The 17,062-nt window shown below is 26.0% G+C and overlaps 2 protein-coding genes across 3 annotated transcripts; one reads left to right on the top strand and one right to left on the bottom strand.

Annotated features, from left to right (window-relative positions):
* Positions 1 to 1,345: 1,345 nt before the first annotated feature.
* Positions 1,346 to 12,857, bottom strand: LOC112599847 (disintegrin and metalloproteinase domain-containing protein 10). 2 transcript variants are annotated; one of them, XM_025346924.1, is made up of 16 exons: positions 12,602 to 12,857; positions 12,271 to 12,543; positions 5,709 to 5,909; positions 5,382 to 5,635; positions 5,169 to 5,315; positions 4,787 to 4,982; positions 4,483 to 4,667; positions 4,249 to 4,423; positions 4,013 to 4,190; positions 3,765 to 3,942; positions 3,462 to 3,695; positions 3,279 to 3,395; positions 2,988 to 3,152; positions 2,829 to 2,925; positions 2,691 to 2,772; positions 1,346 to 1,785 (listed from the first exon to the last, which is right to left on the bottom strand). In XM_025346924.1, the coding sequence occupies exons 1-15, from the start codon at positions 12,657 to 12,659 to the stop codon at positions 2,693 to 2,695; spliced, it is 2,538 nt and encodes an 845-aa protein (XP_025202709.1). In that variant the 5' UTR covers positions 12,660 to 12,857; the 3' UTR covers positions 1,346 to 1,785; positions 2,691 to 2,692. The 2 variants fall into 2 exon arrangements, with proteins under 2 accessions (XP_025202709.1, XP_025202710.1); XM_025346925.1 differs by having other exon boundaries at positions 2,862 to 2,925.
* Positions 12,858 to 13,255: 398 nt separating this feature from the next.
* Positions 13,256 to 16,656, top strand: LOC112599862 (eukaryotic translation initiation factor 2 subunit 2). The gene is made up of 7 exons (XM_025346941.1): positions 13,256 to 13,313; positions 13,797 to 13,947; positions 14,352 to 14,494; positions 14,556 to 14,673; positions 15,286 to 15,493; positions 15,561 to 15,834; positions 16,529 to 16,656. The coding sequence occupies exons 1-7, from the start codon at positions 13,296 to 13,298 to the stop codon at positions 16,571 to 16,573; spliced, it is 957 nt and encodes a 318-aa protein (XP_025202726.1). The 5' UTR covers positions 13,256 to 13,295; the 3' UTR covers positions 16,574 to 16,656.
* Positions 16,657 to 17,062: the final 406 nt, after the last annotated feature.

The raw sequence follows: 17,062 nt of genomic DNA, 5'->3' as shown, positions 1-17,062 counted from the left end.
CAATTCTATAATTGTTAACAATTAAAATTTTTTCAGAATTTCGAGTTTTAAAATGGTTAAGTACTCAAAAGGTACTCAAATACTGTGGCAGAGCAAACTTTATTTGTCAAAGAAAAATTTAATTGCATCACTCACATATTATCATATTCACTTAGAACACTTTGGTTGTAGGATGGCTTTGCTTTTCATCCCTACCACAAACCGTGTATCATAATTGCATGGTAAATCTATTCTAGTAAAATGATTCTATTACCTATTATTATAATTCAATACAAATTTATAAGGTTTAACTTAAGGATAATAATATGGTATTACTTCAAGAGAATAAATAAATGCTTATTTTTATACATTTAAACTGAAAATTTAAACTTATACTTCACAAACAACTGATTTAAATTGTCTCATTTCACTTACCAATTATAGATGTTATTTTATGAGAACGTGTATTGGTCAAGGTTTGAGTATATATTTAAGTCCAGTGTTTTTTGTATAAAGAAAACAAAACATTAATTATTTGGCCAGTTTTCTTTAAATAGCACAACAAACCAGTTAAACACAATATTTTTTATATCATAAAATTATTAAAAAAAAAATTAATTTATAATATAAAATAGTAAAAATAAAGTAAAAACTAAAATGGTAGGGCAGTTAACATTTTTTAAAATTTGGTCAATGAAACAATAGAAGCTTAAAACTATGTATAAGCTTATGAATTTAGGAAAACAAAATGTTGTAAAAGTAACTTAAACTATGGTCAAATTTTTAAGGCGCCCATAAAAAAGAATATTTAATAACTAAATTGAGTAAATTCTATAGTTTTTAACTAAAGTATTAGAAATAACTTAACTTAATAAATAAATTACTTGATAAACAACCATAATATTTTATGGACGCCTCATATTATTTTTTTTTTATACATTACACATTTAATTCATAATTATATATATGCATATGTATATGTAAATATTATATATTAAAAAATGTCTTTTTTTTATTGAAACATATATTTTTTCATACTTTTAGACTAATTTATTATGATAAAATAAAGAGTAGTTGTGAAACAAATAGTTTTAAGTAGGTAATATTTTGTTCAAGTGTTACATAAATATTAGGAAGATATTTAATAATTATATAAATATTTGTTTTGTTCTATATAAATAAAATATTTGGTGGGAAAAAATATCATGCAAACAAAGGCAGATGGTATATAAAAATATACATGATATATAATAATAAAATAATGAGCAAAAATCATATTAAGGAAAACATGTCAAATAAAAAAAATTAAACTTTCATTAATTTTTTCAATTAATTTTTACTCATACATTAAACAATATATATTATTTTTATTAAAAAAAAACCCAACCTAAAAAAAAATTTGATAAGTGTCATAATAATTTACTTGATTTTAGATTCATAATTAAGGAACTTTATAAAGAAAGAGATATCATAATATGTGCAATATTGATAAAACATGAGATACACAAGTCATAGAAATTTGTAAAAAAAATGCTTATAGTATGGAATGAAAAAAATATTATATATAAATGTCAAATTATATTCTGCCTTTGTCTGTGATCAGCACCTCACATAGGGTGATTGTACAACTATAAAGTTTTATATATATTCAATCACTTTGGTTCCATTCGGCTATGTACAAAAATTAAAAATAATAATAATATATAAATAAATTTAATAGTTTCTAACCACGATGATAAGAATACCGAATATTTCGGACTGCCGTTATCAACTTTTTGGTTTAGGGCTGCCAAATTTACTTGACAACTAAAAAAATAAAAAAATATATTAATTGATCAAGTATTTTAATTATAATATGATTATAATATATATATATATATATATATACACACAGAAAAATTGTAAAGTACCTCAAACTCATGAAATTTTAAACTTAGTATTAAATATTCTAATCAGAATTTAGATAATGAAATTATTACTAATCATTATTATTACTGGAGTAAACTCTGTCTAACGAGAGAACATGCCATAGTTTGACAAAAATCAGATTTTCTAAGCATTCATATGCGACACCCTGTCATAATGGAATTACGACTCGATAGCAGGATGTTATGTGTGAATGTGTGCAATAGGTATGTTCTCTTTTTGAATAAAATATTGATTTCAAATCACCCATTTCTCTCACAAATGTCCAAAAAGATTTTCTAAATAGTAATTATAGATGGGTTAATCCTTTTAACCTTTATTTTATTTCATATAGAATTGAATTATTTAATTAGTCCCTAATTAAATTTATGCTCTTATAAATTGAAAAAAAAAACAATAATAATATTATATTTCAAGTGCCTTAAGAAAATGTAATTTAGTGATTTAACTATATGTAAGGTTAGCTAATGTAACAATAGTCAATTTCACATTTTCACAATTAAGAAATCATCTGTTATTAGGATAAAGATAAGTGTTGGAGAATAAGTAAATTGGGCTAGCCAAAAATACAGTACAAAAATAAAATGATGGATAATGCACTCTTATTAATACATAGTATCACATAAACCTAAAGACTTAATATGTTCAAAAATATATAAGAAAATCAGGTTACCTATATTTCTTTTAAAATTTGTTTATGTGCAATAAAAATTTTAACTAAAATTTGATCAAGCCACTTCTTAATAAAACTTAAAAATAGTTATGATTTATAGAATTAAGCTTACTATCACACTTTATGCTGTGGCTGATGCCTCATTGGAAATGCGTTTCGGCGATCTGAATGACCATGTGCAGGGGGTGCAGAAGCTAAAAAATAAAAAAATAAAAAACCGGTATACAAAATTATTTCAATTATGTACTACCTCTTGGTGCATAATAATGACCTCTACCCTCACCATATCCATGAGCTGGAACTCTACTTGATCTGGGTTGTGATACATATGTTTGAGGATTGTGCCGCTGTATAAAAACATAGTTTTAGTTTTAAGTACATTATCAAAGTTGTAATATCAAAATATTACCATTCTACGTAAAGTGGTAATGGGCCGCCTTAATGTTTCACTAAATCTTCGAGCAGGAGTTTTCTTAGGATTTGACGATGGCGTGTGTACTGCACAACATTTTATGAATACTCCCATTATAATTACAAATGTAACACCCATAAGCATACAAGCCCACCAATTTTCCTAAAAATAAAGAAAAATTAAATATATTGTATGTCATTGCTAGTTAATCTTGTAATATTGTAACTAGTATTTATAAATAATGTTAACATATTATATTTGATATGATTTCTATAAATTAAAACTTACTAAAGCCCATTGTTGAAGAGTTTGAAGTGTTTGTTTATTGAGGAGCATATTTTTTAATCTTGCTAATGGACCTTCGGCATCAACTGCTCTACATTTGTAAAATACATCACAGTAACCCTAAAGAAATTATATTATTAAGTAATTTCATAATTATAAAGTAATTTATGATAATTAATAATTTACTTGGAAATTATCACAAGGTGATCCAGGCCTTAGACTAATGCCACCAAGTGGTAAATTAACTGCAGCAGCAAATTCACTAGTTGACCTGCATGTTTGTAAATCAGTACCATTCATACAAGCCAACTCACACAACTTGCGTTTGTCAATATTAGGTATAATTTGTGATGTCAAAAAACATTCGTTTAGACCCCACTCCAAACAAATAGATCCAGTGCAATCGCCATTGATGCATAGCTTAAATAAAAAAATTTTCAATAACATTTTAAATTTAACTCCAGTTAATAATCAACTTTATTTACTAACCTGTGTTCCTTCATTACAACGAGTTTTATTAGGTTTAGGAGGTGGTACCGGACATTCTGGTGTAGTACCATCACAATAAGAACTATAACTACAAACATCTTCACCACGACACATAACTAATCGATTAGATGGAATAAAACGGCAGGTATCAGCATAACAGCATGGTCCTTGAGAAGGGCTAAAAATTAAATATTATTAAAATAAAATTAGTTATTAATTAATAATTAATAGTTTATATTGGCACATACCTGCACTCAGTTTGTGCACGTCTAGCACAGCCTCTAGCTGAGATATTGCGGAATCTATCTCGATCAGCGACTTGCCTGGGATAGCAACATTTATCATCACATTCATCATCATCATATCCACAATCACATTCTTCACCATTTTCAACAATTTTGTTACCACAAAATGCCCCTTCACTGGCTGTATAAATATTTATAGTTAATATTTAATTATTATAAATGTTTTTTTTTTTACAAACCTTTAAAGCAATTCCTTTTTTTATTATCTTGTATAGCATCTAATACACTACTGATATTAGCTATACTGCATGAAGAAAATTTACTGTTGTTTGGACGGTCACCGCTAGTTGCAGATGCAAACATAATATAATTACCACTCAAACCACCTGGCCGACAATCTGAAGGATAATCATGCTGTAAATAAAAACATTTTTAAAAAACTAGAAATTTTTCATTTAATGTGCTTTACAAACCGGCGATCCAAAATTGTGACCAATTTCATGGGCTAAGGTTAACTGTGAAACTTTGGGTGGAACTCTACTATTATAGTTTACAAAAGTAATGATACCAGTGTTTAAACTACGTTTAGTTGATTGATACAAACCACCGATAGTTTCTGTATAAGTCTTATACTTTTCACAAATACCACCAGATGCACCTGATAAAAAATAAAATAAATATTACTTAATCACAACTCTAGATCTCTTTACTAATTGGAAAAGAACTGTTTTTGTTGTTGACATAATTATTATTCTACTAATAAATAAATGTAATTACCAGATGCGCTGGCAACCCAAGCTAAACCTAAGGTTCCTCCAGTGAAATCTCTGTACGTAAAAACATATGCTAGGCAAAAGTCTTCATGGTTTCCCAAAGAATGCAAGTTTAAAAAATTACTAACATCAATATTTTCCATGCAGAATGGATTTTGTTCTCCAGACCATTTGTGATCGCAAGGTTCATCATCATCAATCTAAATAAAAATAGTAATACAATATTTACTCATATTAATTTATTTATTTTAGAAACATTCTTAAAAGATATTAAAAATGCATTTACAATAAAAATAAATAAAAATATTTGACTTTTATGATTTGTTGAAATATTATAAGTTTTAAGAAAAATTACTATTTAAGCACATATAAATACAAATATTTACTTTAATTCTTTGAACTTCAAATTTAATATTCCTGTGTTCAATGCGTCCATCAAATTTGGTATCTCTGTAGATATAATTCACTGCAGTTACATGGTGTGCTATTAATGATAATATCTCTTCTCTTGTCTTTACTTTATCATAGCCAACCTATAAAAAATGAATTTATTTAAAAAATACATATATAAATAAATTATATCATGTTTAATTAAATACTTGTTCTTTAATGTGTTTCCATAATAAAGGGTCAGTTTGGATAAATAATGAACAAGTATTGCGTTCTTCTTTAGGTTTAGTAGCACGTTTTGTTCTAACAGGTCCATGATGATGTTTGTCAGCTGCTTGTCTTGTATATTTATATGCAGGCCTTTCTTCATCTTGTTGTTGAACATTCCAGGGACTACCAGAATACTGGATATTTTCCATACTTTGTTTTGTAGATCCTGTAACTCCACATCCACTAAAATGACCTGAAATATTTTAGGATTACAAGGTTATTCATATCAATATTCAAATTAAGTAACATTAATTTGTAAAACTTACTAGAAGAGTTATGATATGGATTATCAACATCACTTTCTTTATAAATAACTGAGTGAAAATTATCGCTGTCTTTAAGGTGACCATGCGGATGAGTATATTTTCTAGATTTTTCAATATAATAATTTCCTTTTTTTGGTGATATGATTTTTCCTTCAAAAATTCCATCAATTATTGAACCAAATACTATACTATTAGCTTCATCTGTTAAAAAATAAAAACTTAATAATTAAAAAATAACAATCAAGTTAAATCATTAAAAATATTAGTTTGTAGAATTTGGGAATCAATAAAAATAAACAATTAGTATTCAAGGTTAAACATATATTTTATTGTCTAGATTCTTAACAAATAAGAATCATATCTTTGTTAAGTAATTAAATTTTTTAATTATATCAAATGCTACTATACAAGTATATAACCTTGATATCCATCAAAATATTAAAATTGTGTATAACTCAAAGATATATTATACTCATGTGTAATATCCACAAATAATACAGTGGAACCTCGATAACTCGAACTTCTATAAGTCGAATTTTCGATAACTCAAAAGAATGTCTTGGCCCCTACTTAATAACATATCATATGTGTAACCTCTGTAAGTCAAATTTTCGATAACTCGAATTTTTTTTCGCCCCCAATTTATTTGAGTTATCGAGGTTCCACTGTATTAAGTTTAAGAAATTTGCATTAAACAGAATCAATTTAATGATGTCAACTTTAATGTTAAGGTGATTTGACTTACTATAAAATTAAATATAAGAATAATAACTATATTTTTAAATTATTTTTTGAAATTTTTGATATTTAAGCAAGCTATGATTAATTTTAAACTGCTATACTTTACTTATAACTCACTCAAAAATTGAAACAATACAAATGCACAGATAATTTTCTTGCCTTTAAATTTTATAATAAATAAATTCAATCAAATATTAAAACTAACTACACAAAATTGGTTTTACTGAATGTAAATTTGCCATGTTGTATGTTTATAAGATAGAAACAACATCTTTTGGTGTGACATCCTTTTAAGTTACACAATTATGAAATATCATAAAGTAATTAATAATAAGTATATTATTGTTTTTATGTGTAATTATTTACATTGCTGATTGTAAACATTCTGAATATTTAAAAATATTTATAATTTTTTTAAGCTATTTTTTTTTAGAAATAAAAAGTAAATATTTATCAATTGATATCTGTCAATAAATAATGGATGACATTTAATTAATTAAATGTACTTAAATGCACTTTAAAAATTATTATCTAATAACAAATAGCACAAATTCATGGACACTTTGCCCCTCCCCTCGGGAAAAAAAAAATTATATGCACTTGTAAATTGTAATTCAATAAATATAAAAGTATACTATGATATAATACACAATTGCTATCGTATAATAACATCACAGGTTTTAAGTACAAAAAATGAAGATCTCGTATTTCGTATTATTATCGCATATACAGTAGACTCTCGATAATTCGAAATTGACGGGACTGTTGAAAAACTTTGAATTACCAAGATAATTGTTGAGTAGTTCGAAATAACGAGAAGGCAAAAAAAAATTCGAATTATAGAGAGTTAAGAAAAAAATTTTGTTTTTTATTATTGTACATACATATGTACATACATACATATTAGTTATTTCAGTAAATTAGGTGATATATACATATTAGAGTTATTTATTGTTAATTTTATTATTATTATAAAAGATTATTATTTTTGAAGAAATCTGCAATGGTTTTATGCTTCATTGAATTTAGTTACATTTTTTCAAAAATAAAACTACATTCGGCTGACGGCTATCGACAACTCGACGAGTTAAATAAAATTACGATTAGAGACGATTAAAAAATAAAACGATAAGGTTCTAACGATAATATTCTATAGTTATCGACAATAATAATCTAAATTTATACACGATTGTATAGTAAATTATTAATAAAAAGATTATAAGAATACAGATAAAATACATTTGGTGAATATATTATGTACTTCGAATTTCCGAGCATTGAATGAATGATACTTCGAATTGTCAAGTATTAGTGGCCAGTTTTCCCAAAATTACTGAAGGTTTCGAATTATCGAGAGTCGACTGTAATTTGTAGTTAACTCAATAAAATCACATATTTTAAATACTTTATAAGACAAAATAAAATGTTCTGACTTCTAATTGAATACGTATAACTACGATTTACGAATTGGCACGTGATTACAAAATACATGCATCTTTGCATACTCAATATTAGTTTTCCGCTGTCTGTGTAACATAGTAAATACCAAGCGTCATGTGTCAATTATTCTTTTTTAAGTTTTCAATTTTATAAATAGTGCATTCGATGTGTATCTGAACCACGTGTATCGAAAAAGAGTTTCTGTACAAGTCAATTCAAACTCGTCATGTTCTACGTCAATAAATATGGTACATTCAATAGTTAATAATCTAACCTAACGTATTAATTATATGTAAAATTGTTGTGAGAAATATCCAGTTTTAGGATTTTATGTTAATAAATCAAATTTATCAGATGAACTTAAAAACAAATTATACTACCAACACCATATTTTTCATCAGATAATTATGAATTTAAGAATAATGGTATTGCACAAAAAAGTAATTTTAATATAGAATGACTGAAATAATATCGCTAGTTAATTTATTCCAGATATTTAAAATGGTGGCTTAAACAAAAATTGTGTTATTTTTCACCCTATTGATAAAATATGATTCTTAGGAGCGTTTATTGTTCGTGAATTTTTATCTTCATACAAAAAACAAAATGCAATCTAAATGGCATCGAGATTCGGTTTCTCAATCAACAGATTTTTTTAAAATTATGACTAACAAAGAAAAAAGTGTTAAAGGTATACTCTGTTCACTGAGAGATCAAACCATTTCATACACCCGACTGACGGAAATACGGGCACTCCGTCAAAAATCCCTTCTCCGCCAATTAAACTTATTTTATATACAAAGTAAGTTCAAATAATCTGCTATGTGGAATATGGAATGTGTTCGAACATATTCGTGATCACAAACACTACAATTTCCCATTACTCTGTTGCGTCCCGACAGTAATGTCGATTCATATATCAACGCAGGAATGAAAATACTTGATATATTAAATATAAAGTAAATCTTTATTTAATTTAAATTTAAATATAAAATTACACTATTGCAAGTACAAAATGTTGGTGAGTGGTATTACAACCTGATTCAGAAATACTGATAAGCAAGACAGCGAGTAGTGTTACGACCGGCTTTTGAACGTCTTGGATATCCCTAACTGTCTATCGAGCTCTTGACCAAGTTAATCCTTTATAAATAGTTAATTGACAAAGAATCGATTATGATGGTGGCGACTTCCAATGACACGAGGGGTCTCGTATTTAATTTATTATTCTTGTCGACTTTTACGATCTCATAGTTTCGATTTTTCTGAGAAATGAGCAACGTGTAATACCTAAATTGAAAAATTAAACAATACAATGTTCACACCGTTCGTCCTGACTTTGCATTAGATACATTGTCTTGTCTTATTAAATAATCGGAACATGTGCCACCACACCGTAGAATATATGTTTTAAAATATACTAAATATTACATAGTCCATAACAACTCTAAAGTTTAAAGAGTCTTAAGCAACAGGTGATAAGTAGGCAGACTGTAGCCGTCAAGTGTTGTAGTAGAGAGAAACAATGAATTTTCGTCCGTCGCGCAGGTCCGATCTCTCAGTGAATTTACTATAGATCAATTAAATACTGCAAAGTGCAGAACACTCACAAATCGAACAAAATAGAAAAAGGCTAGTCCCAATTTTGTCTCCAATAGTATTAGGTACAATAAATGATGTAGCAATTAGAGGTAAATCGGGTTGTACCGGAAATTTTCATGATCCTTTAAAATTTCGAGTTGAATCTGGATACAGTAATTTTTTTTAAACATTTATCAACATGCCATACTAAACTTAATATCTCACATCGCATTCAAAATTAATTATTTGTATTATGTGGAAATATGTTATGAGGTAAAATTGTTCGAAAAGTTAATAGAAGCTTATAAGTTTTTCATTGTTAGCTGATGAAACTATGATGTTGCTGGTGCTAAACAACTATTGATTGACGTTCGTTTTGTCAATAATTGAAAAACTATAAGAAAAAAATTCATAGGATTTAGTGCACTAAAAACATTAGATGCAGTTGGTTACTACTTACTAATAGCTACTTTTATTTTAGCTTCTGTTAAAAAATATGGTTTGGATATAAGCCAATTGCTTGAGTTTTGATGAGTGTTTAGCAATGATTAGAAAGGAAAACAGAGTCAGAAAATATTCTAAAGCAACATTTTTTTCCCTATGCATCGCATAGACTTAATTTGGTTATAAACGATTTTAATGCAAAAACAAAAATACAAAATACTGAAGGAGTAATTAAAGAGGTAATTAATTTTTTTTTGTAAAAGTTTACTTTGTTGAAAACTTATTACAAATAAACTAATTTTGTGTGATATTTGTTAGGCTGCTAAGTATAAATCTATTGGCATTTTTGCTGAAAACTTTATCAACATTAAATCAATTCCAAAAAAAACTACCAATAATTCAGATTGTTAAATTAACAACACTACTTTCACAAAAGCTCACAACTATAATGTAAGACATCAACTTCACAATTTATTATATCTTTAAATATCATGTCAAAATACTCAGCTCAATTAGAACCAATTAAAAATAAACTCCACTACTAACTAAACTTCAGACTAAGTCTGTTGATTTATACTCAGTCCAAAATCATATCCAAGATTTATATACACGGTAGAAATTAAAATTTCTCACACTACATCTAAACAAAAAATAGATCAAATTAAAAAATTGATTCTGCTGAACGTTATAACAAACTTTCTATCTTTAGTCCTTATTTAGATTCACTAATATTATCTCTTTCACAACAATTTTTAATTGCAAATATTTAAAAAGTACACCATTAATGATTTCAAATAAAAAAAATTAAGCTGATTAGAGATTATTGTAAATTTAAAAATATGATAGAGAAATCTAATATTCGATATCAGTATTGAGTTGATAAAAATTTGGTTGAATCTCAGTGTAATGAAATTTCGTTTATTGATTTACTGGCTCATTGCAAATATATTATCTTTAGTTTTGTTAAATACTCCATGTTTTTAAATCATTCTCTCTGGCAACATGCACAATAGAGAGGTTGTTTAGTACATTAAGAAGAGTAAAAACGTGGCTTCAGTCGACTACCGGCGAATATCTTTTAAATGGGTTGTGTATGATTAGCTTTTATGGTGAAATAGTGAACATAAATAAGTATATTTTCATTTAGGATGTCATTAATATGTTTAGAATGAAGCGAAGAAATTTCCAGTTCTTATTAGACTATTAATATCTAACAATATATATTTTGATTTTCTATTTTCTATTTTTTTTTTTTTTTATACATACTTATTAAAATTAGTACACATGTCATATACTCGATTTACTGGCATTCGCATTTATTTAGTTTTAACTAATATTTTAAAATTTCATATCACCATTCCACACATCATCTACTACATTTAATTTAGTACATACATTTGGATTCAATAAGTTAATAACCCATGTTCTTGTCAAAATTTGACACAAGATTCGTTGTTAAAAAAAATGTTTCTGTATTAATTACCTAAATAACTCATTTTCATAAAAACTCAAATTAACGCTAAAATTTAAATGTGCACACATTTAACAAGCACCAAACACATACTGGATGACTAAGCATAAACGAATACAATTGTAACAATAGTTGTTAATATATTAAAAAATTGAAAGGAAAAATGTGTTTTAACTAAACATATTTTGTATAACAATATAAATATCAATTTTTTTATTAATACTTATACTTAGCATAACAGCATATTTACATTTATATGTAAAAATAACAAATAACATTAAATCTTTTATATATTACATTTGAACATTTTTTTTAGTTTGCTACTGCCTAAAATTTTACTTATGAGTGCTCATACACAAATTTATTATAATTAAAATCAAAATTCGACATCTTGACAACGAATTATATAAAAAATAGTTAAAAAATTTAGTAATTATAGAAAACTGTTAAAATATTTATCTTCCAGATTAAACTTTTCAAGAGATTATAGATAATATGATAAACATTTTTTAGTTAGGGATACTTTTTACCTAAAGGAATATTATAAATTCATGAAAAAAAAAATTAATTTTTTGATTAATAATAACAAAATAATTTTAGTTTAAGATGAATGGTAAAACTTTAACCTATTAACTTTAAGCCAAACATATTTTGACTAGCCTTTCCTGCAATACTAAAATGTCTCTATGTAACTATATTTTTGTAGGTATATTATGCAAGTTAATTATTATCTACCTAGTGTGGTTTTTGTAAAGGGAAATCCTTTGGACATTTAAGACAATTCTTTAATTAAAAAGACATTTTGAAAATAAGTTATTACACTATTGTTGAGTATTGTGAAATACATATTAATTTTAAATAGTAACAATCAAAAACAAAACTTACCGACAATATGTCCATGATATATATGTGAAGTATCTATATCATTAGGATGTATCTGATTGCCAAAATTATCTAACACTTCTATGGTATTAGAAAATGTTTCCGTATCTCGACGAAGTCTGAGATGAAAGTGATGGCCATGTGCTTTAAACGTTACATGCACATTACTGTCACTATTAGTCACTGATCGTTTGGCCCTATCATGACTTTGGGCCAAGTGTTGATGATCGTATGTAACAGGCTCATAATGTGTCACATATTGGCTGAGACGCTCACCTAACATCAAAAAGAAATTTAAGTATAGTATAAGTAGATACAGATGTGAACAGCTTACCTTGAATATTACTGGTGATTATCAAGAGCACAACGGCTGTATAGCTGAGTGTATACATGCTATTAGAATTATCAAATATTTGATCACAGGCATAAAATTAGGTTTTTTTTACATTTATTAAGTAGTTAAAAATTTTATGGAACCAATTAAATGGATTTTTTTAAGTTGTTAATAAAATTAAAATGATCAAGAAAATGACAATTTCCGGATTTCCATTTTGACTGGCCTCCAGTAAAAATATTCTTTTGTTTTATTGTTATTCTTTTTTTGCGAGATAATAACAAAAAAAAAATAGATAAAAATGTACAGTATAACCACTATAATAACAATGTTATCCCGTTAAGTTTCTATTTAGTTAATATTGTAAAACTTATTACAATATTTAATTTTAATTAAATGTTTTTTACATTTAAACTTTATTAATTATCATTTAAATCATATGTGTTGAAAATTTTTTAATCTAAAATGCATGTTATAAATATTTTTTATCAATACCTCTAAAGTTGTATCGATAAAACATATCGTACGATTTCCGTCCATTGGCCACATTGGCTAGTTGGGCTGATGCAACATTTTTCTACACACATCAGTATTTAGTTGCCACATTTTTTCTTTAACTTGTCCAATATTTTACCAATCTCAATTTTATATTATATTAAATAGTATTAAAGAAGTAAAAAATATTCAATTTAAAATGACTGAAGAAGAAGCTGTAAGTGTATCTTAGTAATATTTTTGTTTAAAATTTTTCTGTTCTCTATGTTAAACCTTGTCAATAACTTAATCATTGGCCAAAAAATCTAAACTATTAAAATATAAATTACCACACGAGTGTTATTTTTCATGTATCTAATATAATATTAGGACATTAATCATTTTGTCTTTATAATTGCTATTTAAATATTTTTTAATTATAGATAAAGACCAAAAATCCATTTGTGTTTTACCTACAATTACATTTAAAATTATATTAAATGCTTTTAGAATATAATTTTAACAGAATGCATACTCATATTTACATTTTATTGACCCCTAAAAGATAGTGTATATTACTTACTATTCAAATGTAATTGAGAAGTACTACTTTCTAGAGAAGTATGTTGTATTGTGTCCATTATCATATTATAATTATTTGATAATCATTGAAAGTAAATCTGTTAATACAGTTGTCATTAAATATATTTATGATTTTTAGTTATTTGATCCTTCCATTAAGAAGAAGAAGAAGAAGAAGAAGTTTGACTTAGACAGTGCTTTAGCTTCTGAAGCTGGTCTTGATGGCATAAACGAACAAACATTAGATAAAGAAAATCAGGAACCTGGGCCAGATCCTGATGAATTTGATGGTAATTATATTGTTATATAGCATATTAAATGTATTGTCATTTGTTATTGAGAACATCTAGTACCTTTTTTTTTAGTGAGTTATCATGATGCATAACAATTTGAAACTATTTGTGTTCATTGTGTGTTTAAATAAATTTAACTCTTATTAAAGATCGAGTCAAATTTATCAATTAGTTTATCCTTTTAATTAATTTTAAATTGTATTTATGGATATATGTATATATTATATACCTTTAATATTTTTAGTTTGTCTTCTGATCTGACAGTGTTTATTATTTTATATTTAATCTAATAATTGTATCAATTTTATTTGCGAACATTTATAAATTTATTTTATACTGTTTTAACTAATAGATAACTGTATTTATATTGTTTAAAAAGCTCATGTAATATATATTTATAGATGGAAACCTGGATCTGGATAACTTCGGTAAGAAGAAAAAAAAGAAAAAAAAGGTCACAATAAATTTAGATGATTTAGAAAGTGCATTACCTGATACATCATCAGCAATGGAAAATGGTGATGGCCAAGGAGAGGCTATGGATGTAAGTTTTTCTCTTTCAATTTCATTGATATTTTACTTATTTTTTATTGTTGGGATTTCAGGATGATTTTGACTTAAATATGGACTTTTCAAAAACAAAAAAGAAAAAGAAAAAGAAGAAAGATATAGATGAATTAGTTGCTGAAGAAATGGATAAGAAAGGTGACAAATTTGACGACAGTAAGTGGAAAAAGTGGAAAACACTTCTTTTAAAATAAGGTTGACAATCCTTTATATAATTTTATTCAAATTACATGCTTTAACGATGGCCAGTGGAATTTTGAGTCTGGTAAGGGTTTTGATAAGGTTAAAGTTATTGTGTAGAGAACTTTTTAATTTTATCTAAAACAGTTACTTGTTAGTATTTCTATAATAATTTCTATATATAATTCAAATTTTATTTCTCATTTGGAAACTGTAGATATATTCTCAATCAATATCTCAAAATTGTGATATTCATAATAAATAATAAATAGCTTAGTTTACTACTAATTAGTTGGGTATACTCTACACTTAATTTAAAAACCTTTAAAGACCAATTGGGCTCAAAAACCCATAAGGTCTAATTTATAACAATAGTAATTGAATGATAATTTTTTATATATATCGTTTTATTTTGTTGAATAAATATAGCATATTTTCATGTATTATTAAATCATAATGTTAACGAAAACATAATTTTCAAATATATTTAGTTTTATGTTGTGATAAATTAAATCAGTTACTGTTATAAAACACTTTTTATACATTTTTACTGTTGTTTAATTTAACAATATATTTTTTTCTTTCTAGTAACTGATGGTGAAAGCCATACGTGGTTTGGTTCTGATCGTGATTATACATATGATGAACTTTTAACTAGAGTATTTGAGATAATGCGAGAAAAAAATCCTGATATGGTTGCGGGTAAAAAACAAAAATTTGTTATGCGTCCTCCACAAGTAGTTCGGATAGGTACTAAAAAAACATCTTTTGCAAACTTTACAGAAATATGCAAAACGTAAGAATATATTTTTGACCAATTGATTTTCAAATGATATGTTTTTAATAAATTATTTATTATTTAGGTTACATCGTCAGCCCAAACATTTGTTAGATTTTTTGTTAGCTGAATTAGGTACTAGTGGTTCAGTGGACGGTAATAGCCAGCTTATAATCAAAGGTCGTTTTCAGCAAAAACAAATTGAAAATGTACTCAGGAGATATATAAAAGAATATGTTACCTGTCATACATGTCGTTCACCTGAAACTATTTTGCAGAAAGACACCCGTTTGTTTTTCTTGCAATGTGAAACTTGTGGTTCACGATGTTCTGTTGCCAGTATTAAATCTGGTTTCCAGGTAAGAAGTGAAAATATTATTTATATATATTTTTTAGTAATAGATAACTAGGATTTATATTGTTCAACATTTAAGCTTATTTCATAAAATTAAATCGCTTAGCTCTAATTTATATTAAAATTATGAAACACAAAATACATAGTAGCATATTTTATTACTGAATAAGTTGTGCTATTCAGCTTAACGAGACATGTTCATAGATTTATATTCGTTTTATTCATTTTTATTAAAATCTTGAATTATAATATTGACTATAATAGTGTTTCTTTATTAGCTCCATTTATAGGATTTACAAAATTTTTTGAGTAATTAAAAGTTTAATAAATGTGTTATATAGCCAATACCTTTCAGACTGGTATGATTTTCAATCACTTTCTAGAGAATAAAATACTCCTGGCATAACTTTACTTTAGATAATAAAATTTTCTATATTTTTATCTTGTTTTTTTTTATGAAGATGTAGTAAATTATTATAGTCAATGACTAGTAGGTCATTAACTAGAAAAATGCCAACAATTTCATTACAAAATAGTTATCAATTAAAACATTAAATCATTCCAATCTTTTTAATTTTATATTGGAACATTTCTACCTACTGCTAATAATTATTTTTTTGTTTTGAGTGTGGGGGAAGATGTTATTAGAATAGCCCATATATTAAATATTTATTCTAATTTATTTATTTTGTTTACAGGCCGTCACTGGAAAGCGTGCAGCTATCAGAGCAAAAACTGCATAAATACTATAATATATTTTCTTTTGCGTGCTATACTAGTTCAGCAAAGTACAATAAAATAAATTACACATTTTTACAAACTTTAATATGTTTTTATTATTATTATGATATACTTTCATTATAATAACCTTACAGATATAAAACCATTCTAAATTTTGTTTTCCCAATGTTTATATTGCCTAGTTCCATTTGTTTATTAAAACATTTTTAAAACAAATTTTTTAAAATAATTTTAAAATTATATTATATAAAAAATTTAAACATAGTTAAATGCTTTTTTAGGTTGTTTCTTTCAAAAAAAACACTTTTATATTTAATATTTATGTACATTACATTATAATTGTTAAAAGTTATGTAAATGGGACTGAACTAATAACAGAGAAATAATTAAAATTTGTATCATGAGTGAAAATTATAGTAGATCATTTTGAAATAATTTTTGTTTTTGTTTTTATTGGAATTTAATAGCTTAATAATGACACACACTTGTAT

This window comes from Melanaphis sacchari, unplaced genomic scaffold (genome assembly GCF_002803265.2).
Source record: "Melanaphis sacchari strain LSU unplaced genomic scaffold, SCAv2.0 Contig55_pilon_pilon, whole genome shotgun sequence".
NCBI lineage: Eukaryota > Metazoa > Arthropoda > Insecta > Hemiptera > Aphididae > Melanaphis > Melanaphis sacchari.
The sequence above is the reverse complement of the archived record's forward strand: the minus strand, read 5'-3'. Positions and strand labels throughout refer to the sequence as shown.

Coding starts and splice junctions, on each gene's coding strand:
- LOC112599847 (XM_025346924.1), bottom strand. CDS start 12,659: ATGTATACACTCAGCTATACAGCCGTTGTGCTCTTGATAATCACCAGT. Junction 4,983..5,168: donor TTGAAGTTCAAAGAATTAAA/GTAAATATTTGT, acceptor ATTTTTATTTAG/ATTGATGATGATGAACCTTG. Junction 4,424..4,482: donor GTCACAATTTTGGATCGCCG/GTTTGTAAAGCA, acceptor TTTTATTTACAG/CATGATTATCCTTCAGATTG.
- LOC112599862 (XM_025346941.1), top strand. Junction 13,948..14,351: donor AGATCCTGATGAATTTGATG/GTAATTATATTG, acceptor ATATATTTATAG/ATGGAAACCTGGATCTGGAT. Junction 15,835..16,528: donor GTATTAAATCTGGTTTCCAG/GTAAGAAGTGAA, acceptor TTTTGTTTACAG/GCCGTCACTGGAAAGCGTGC.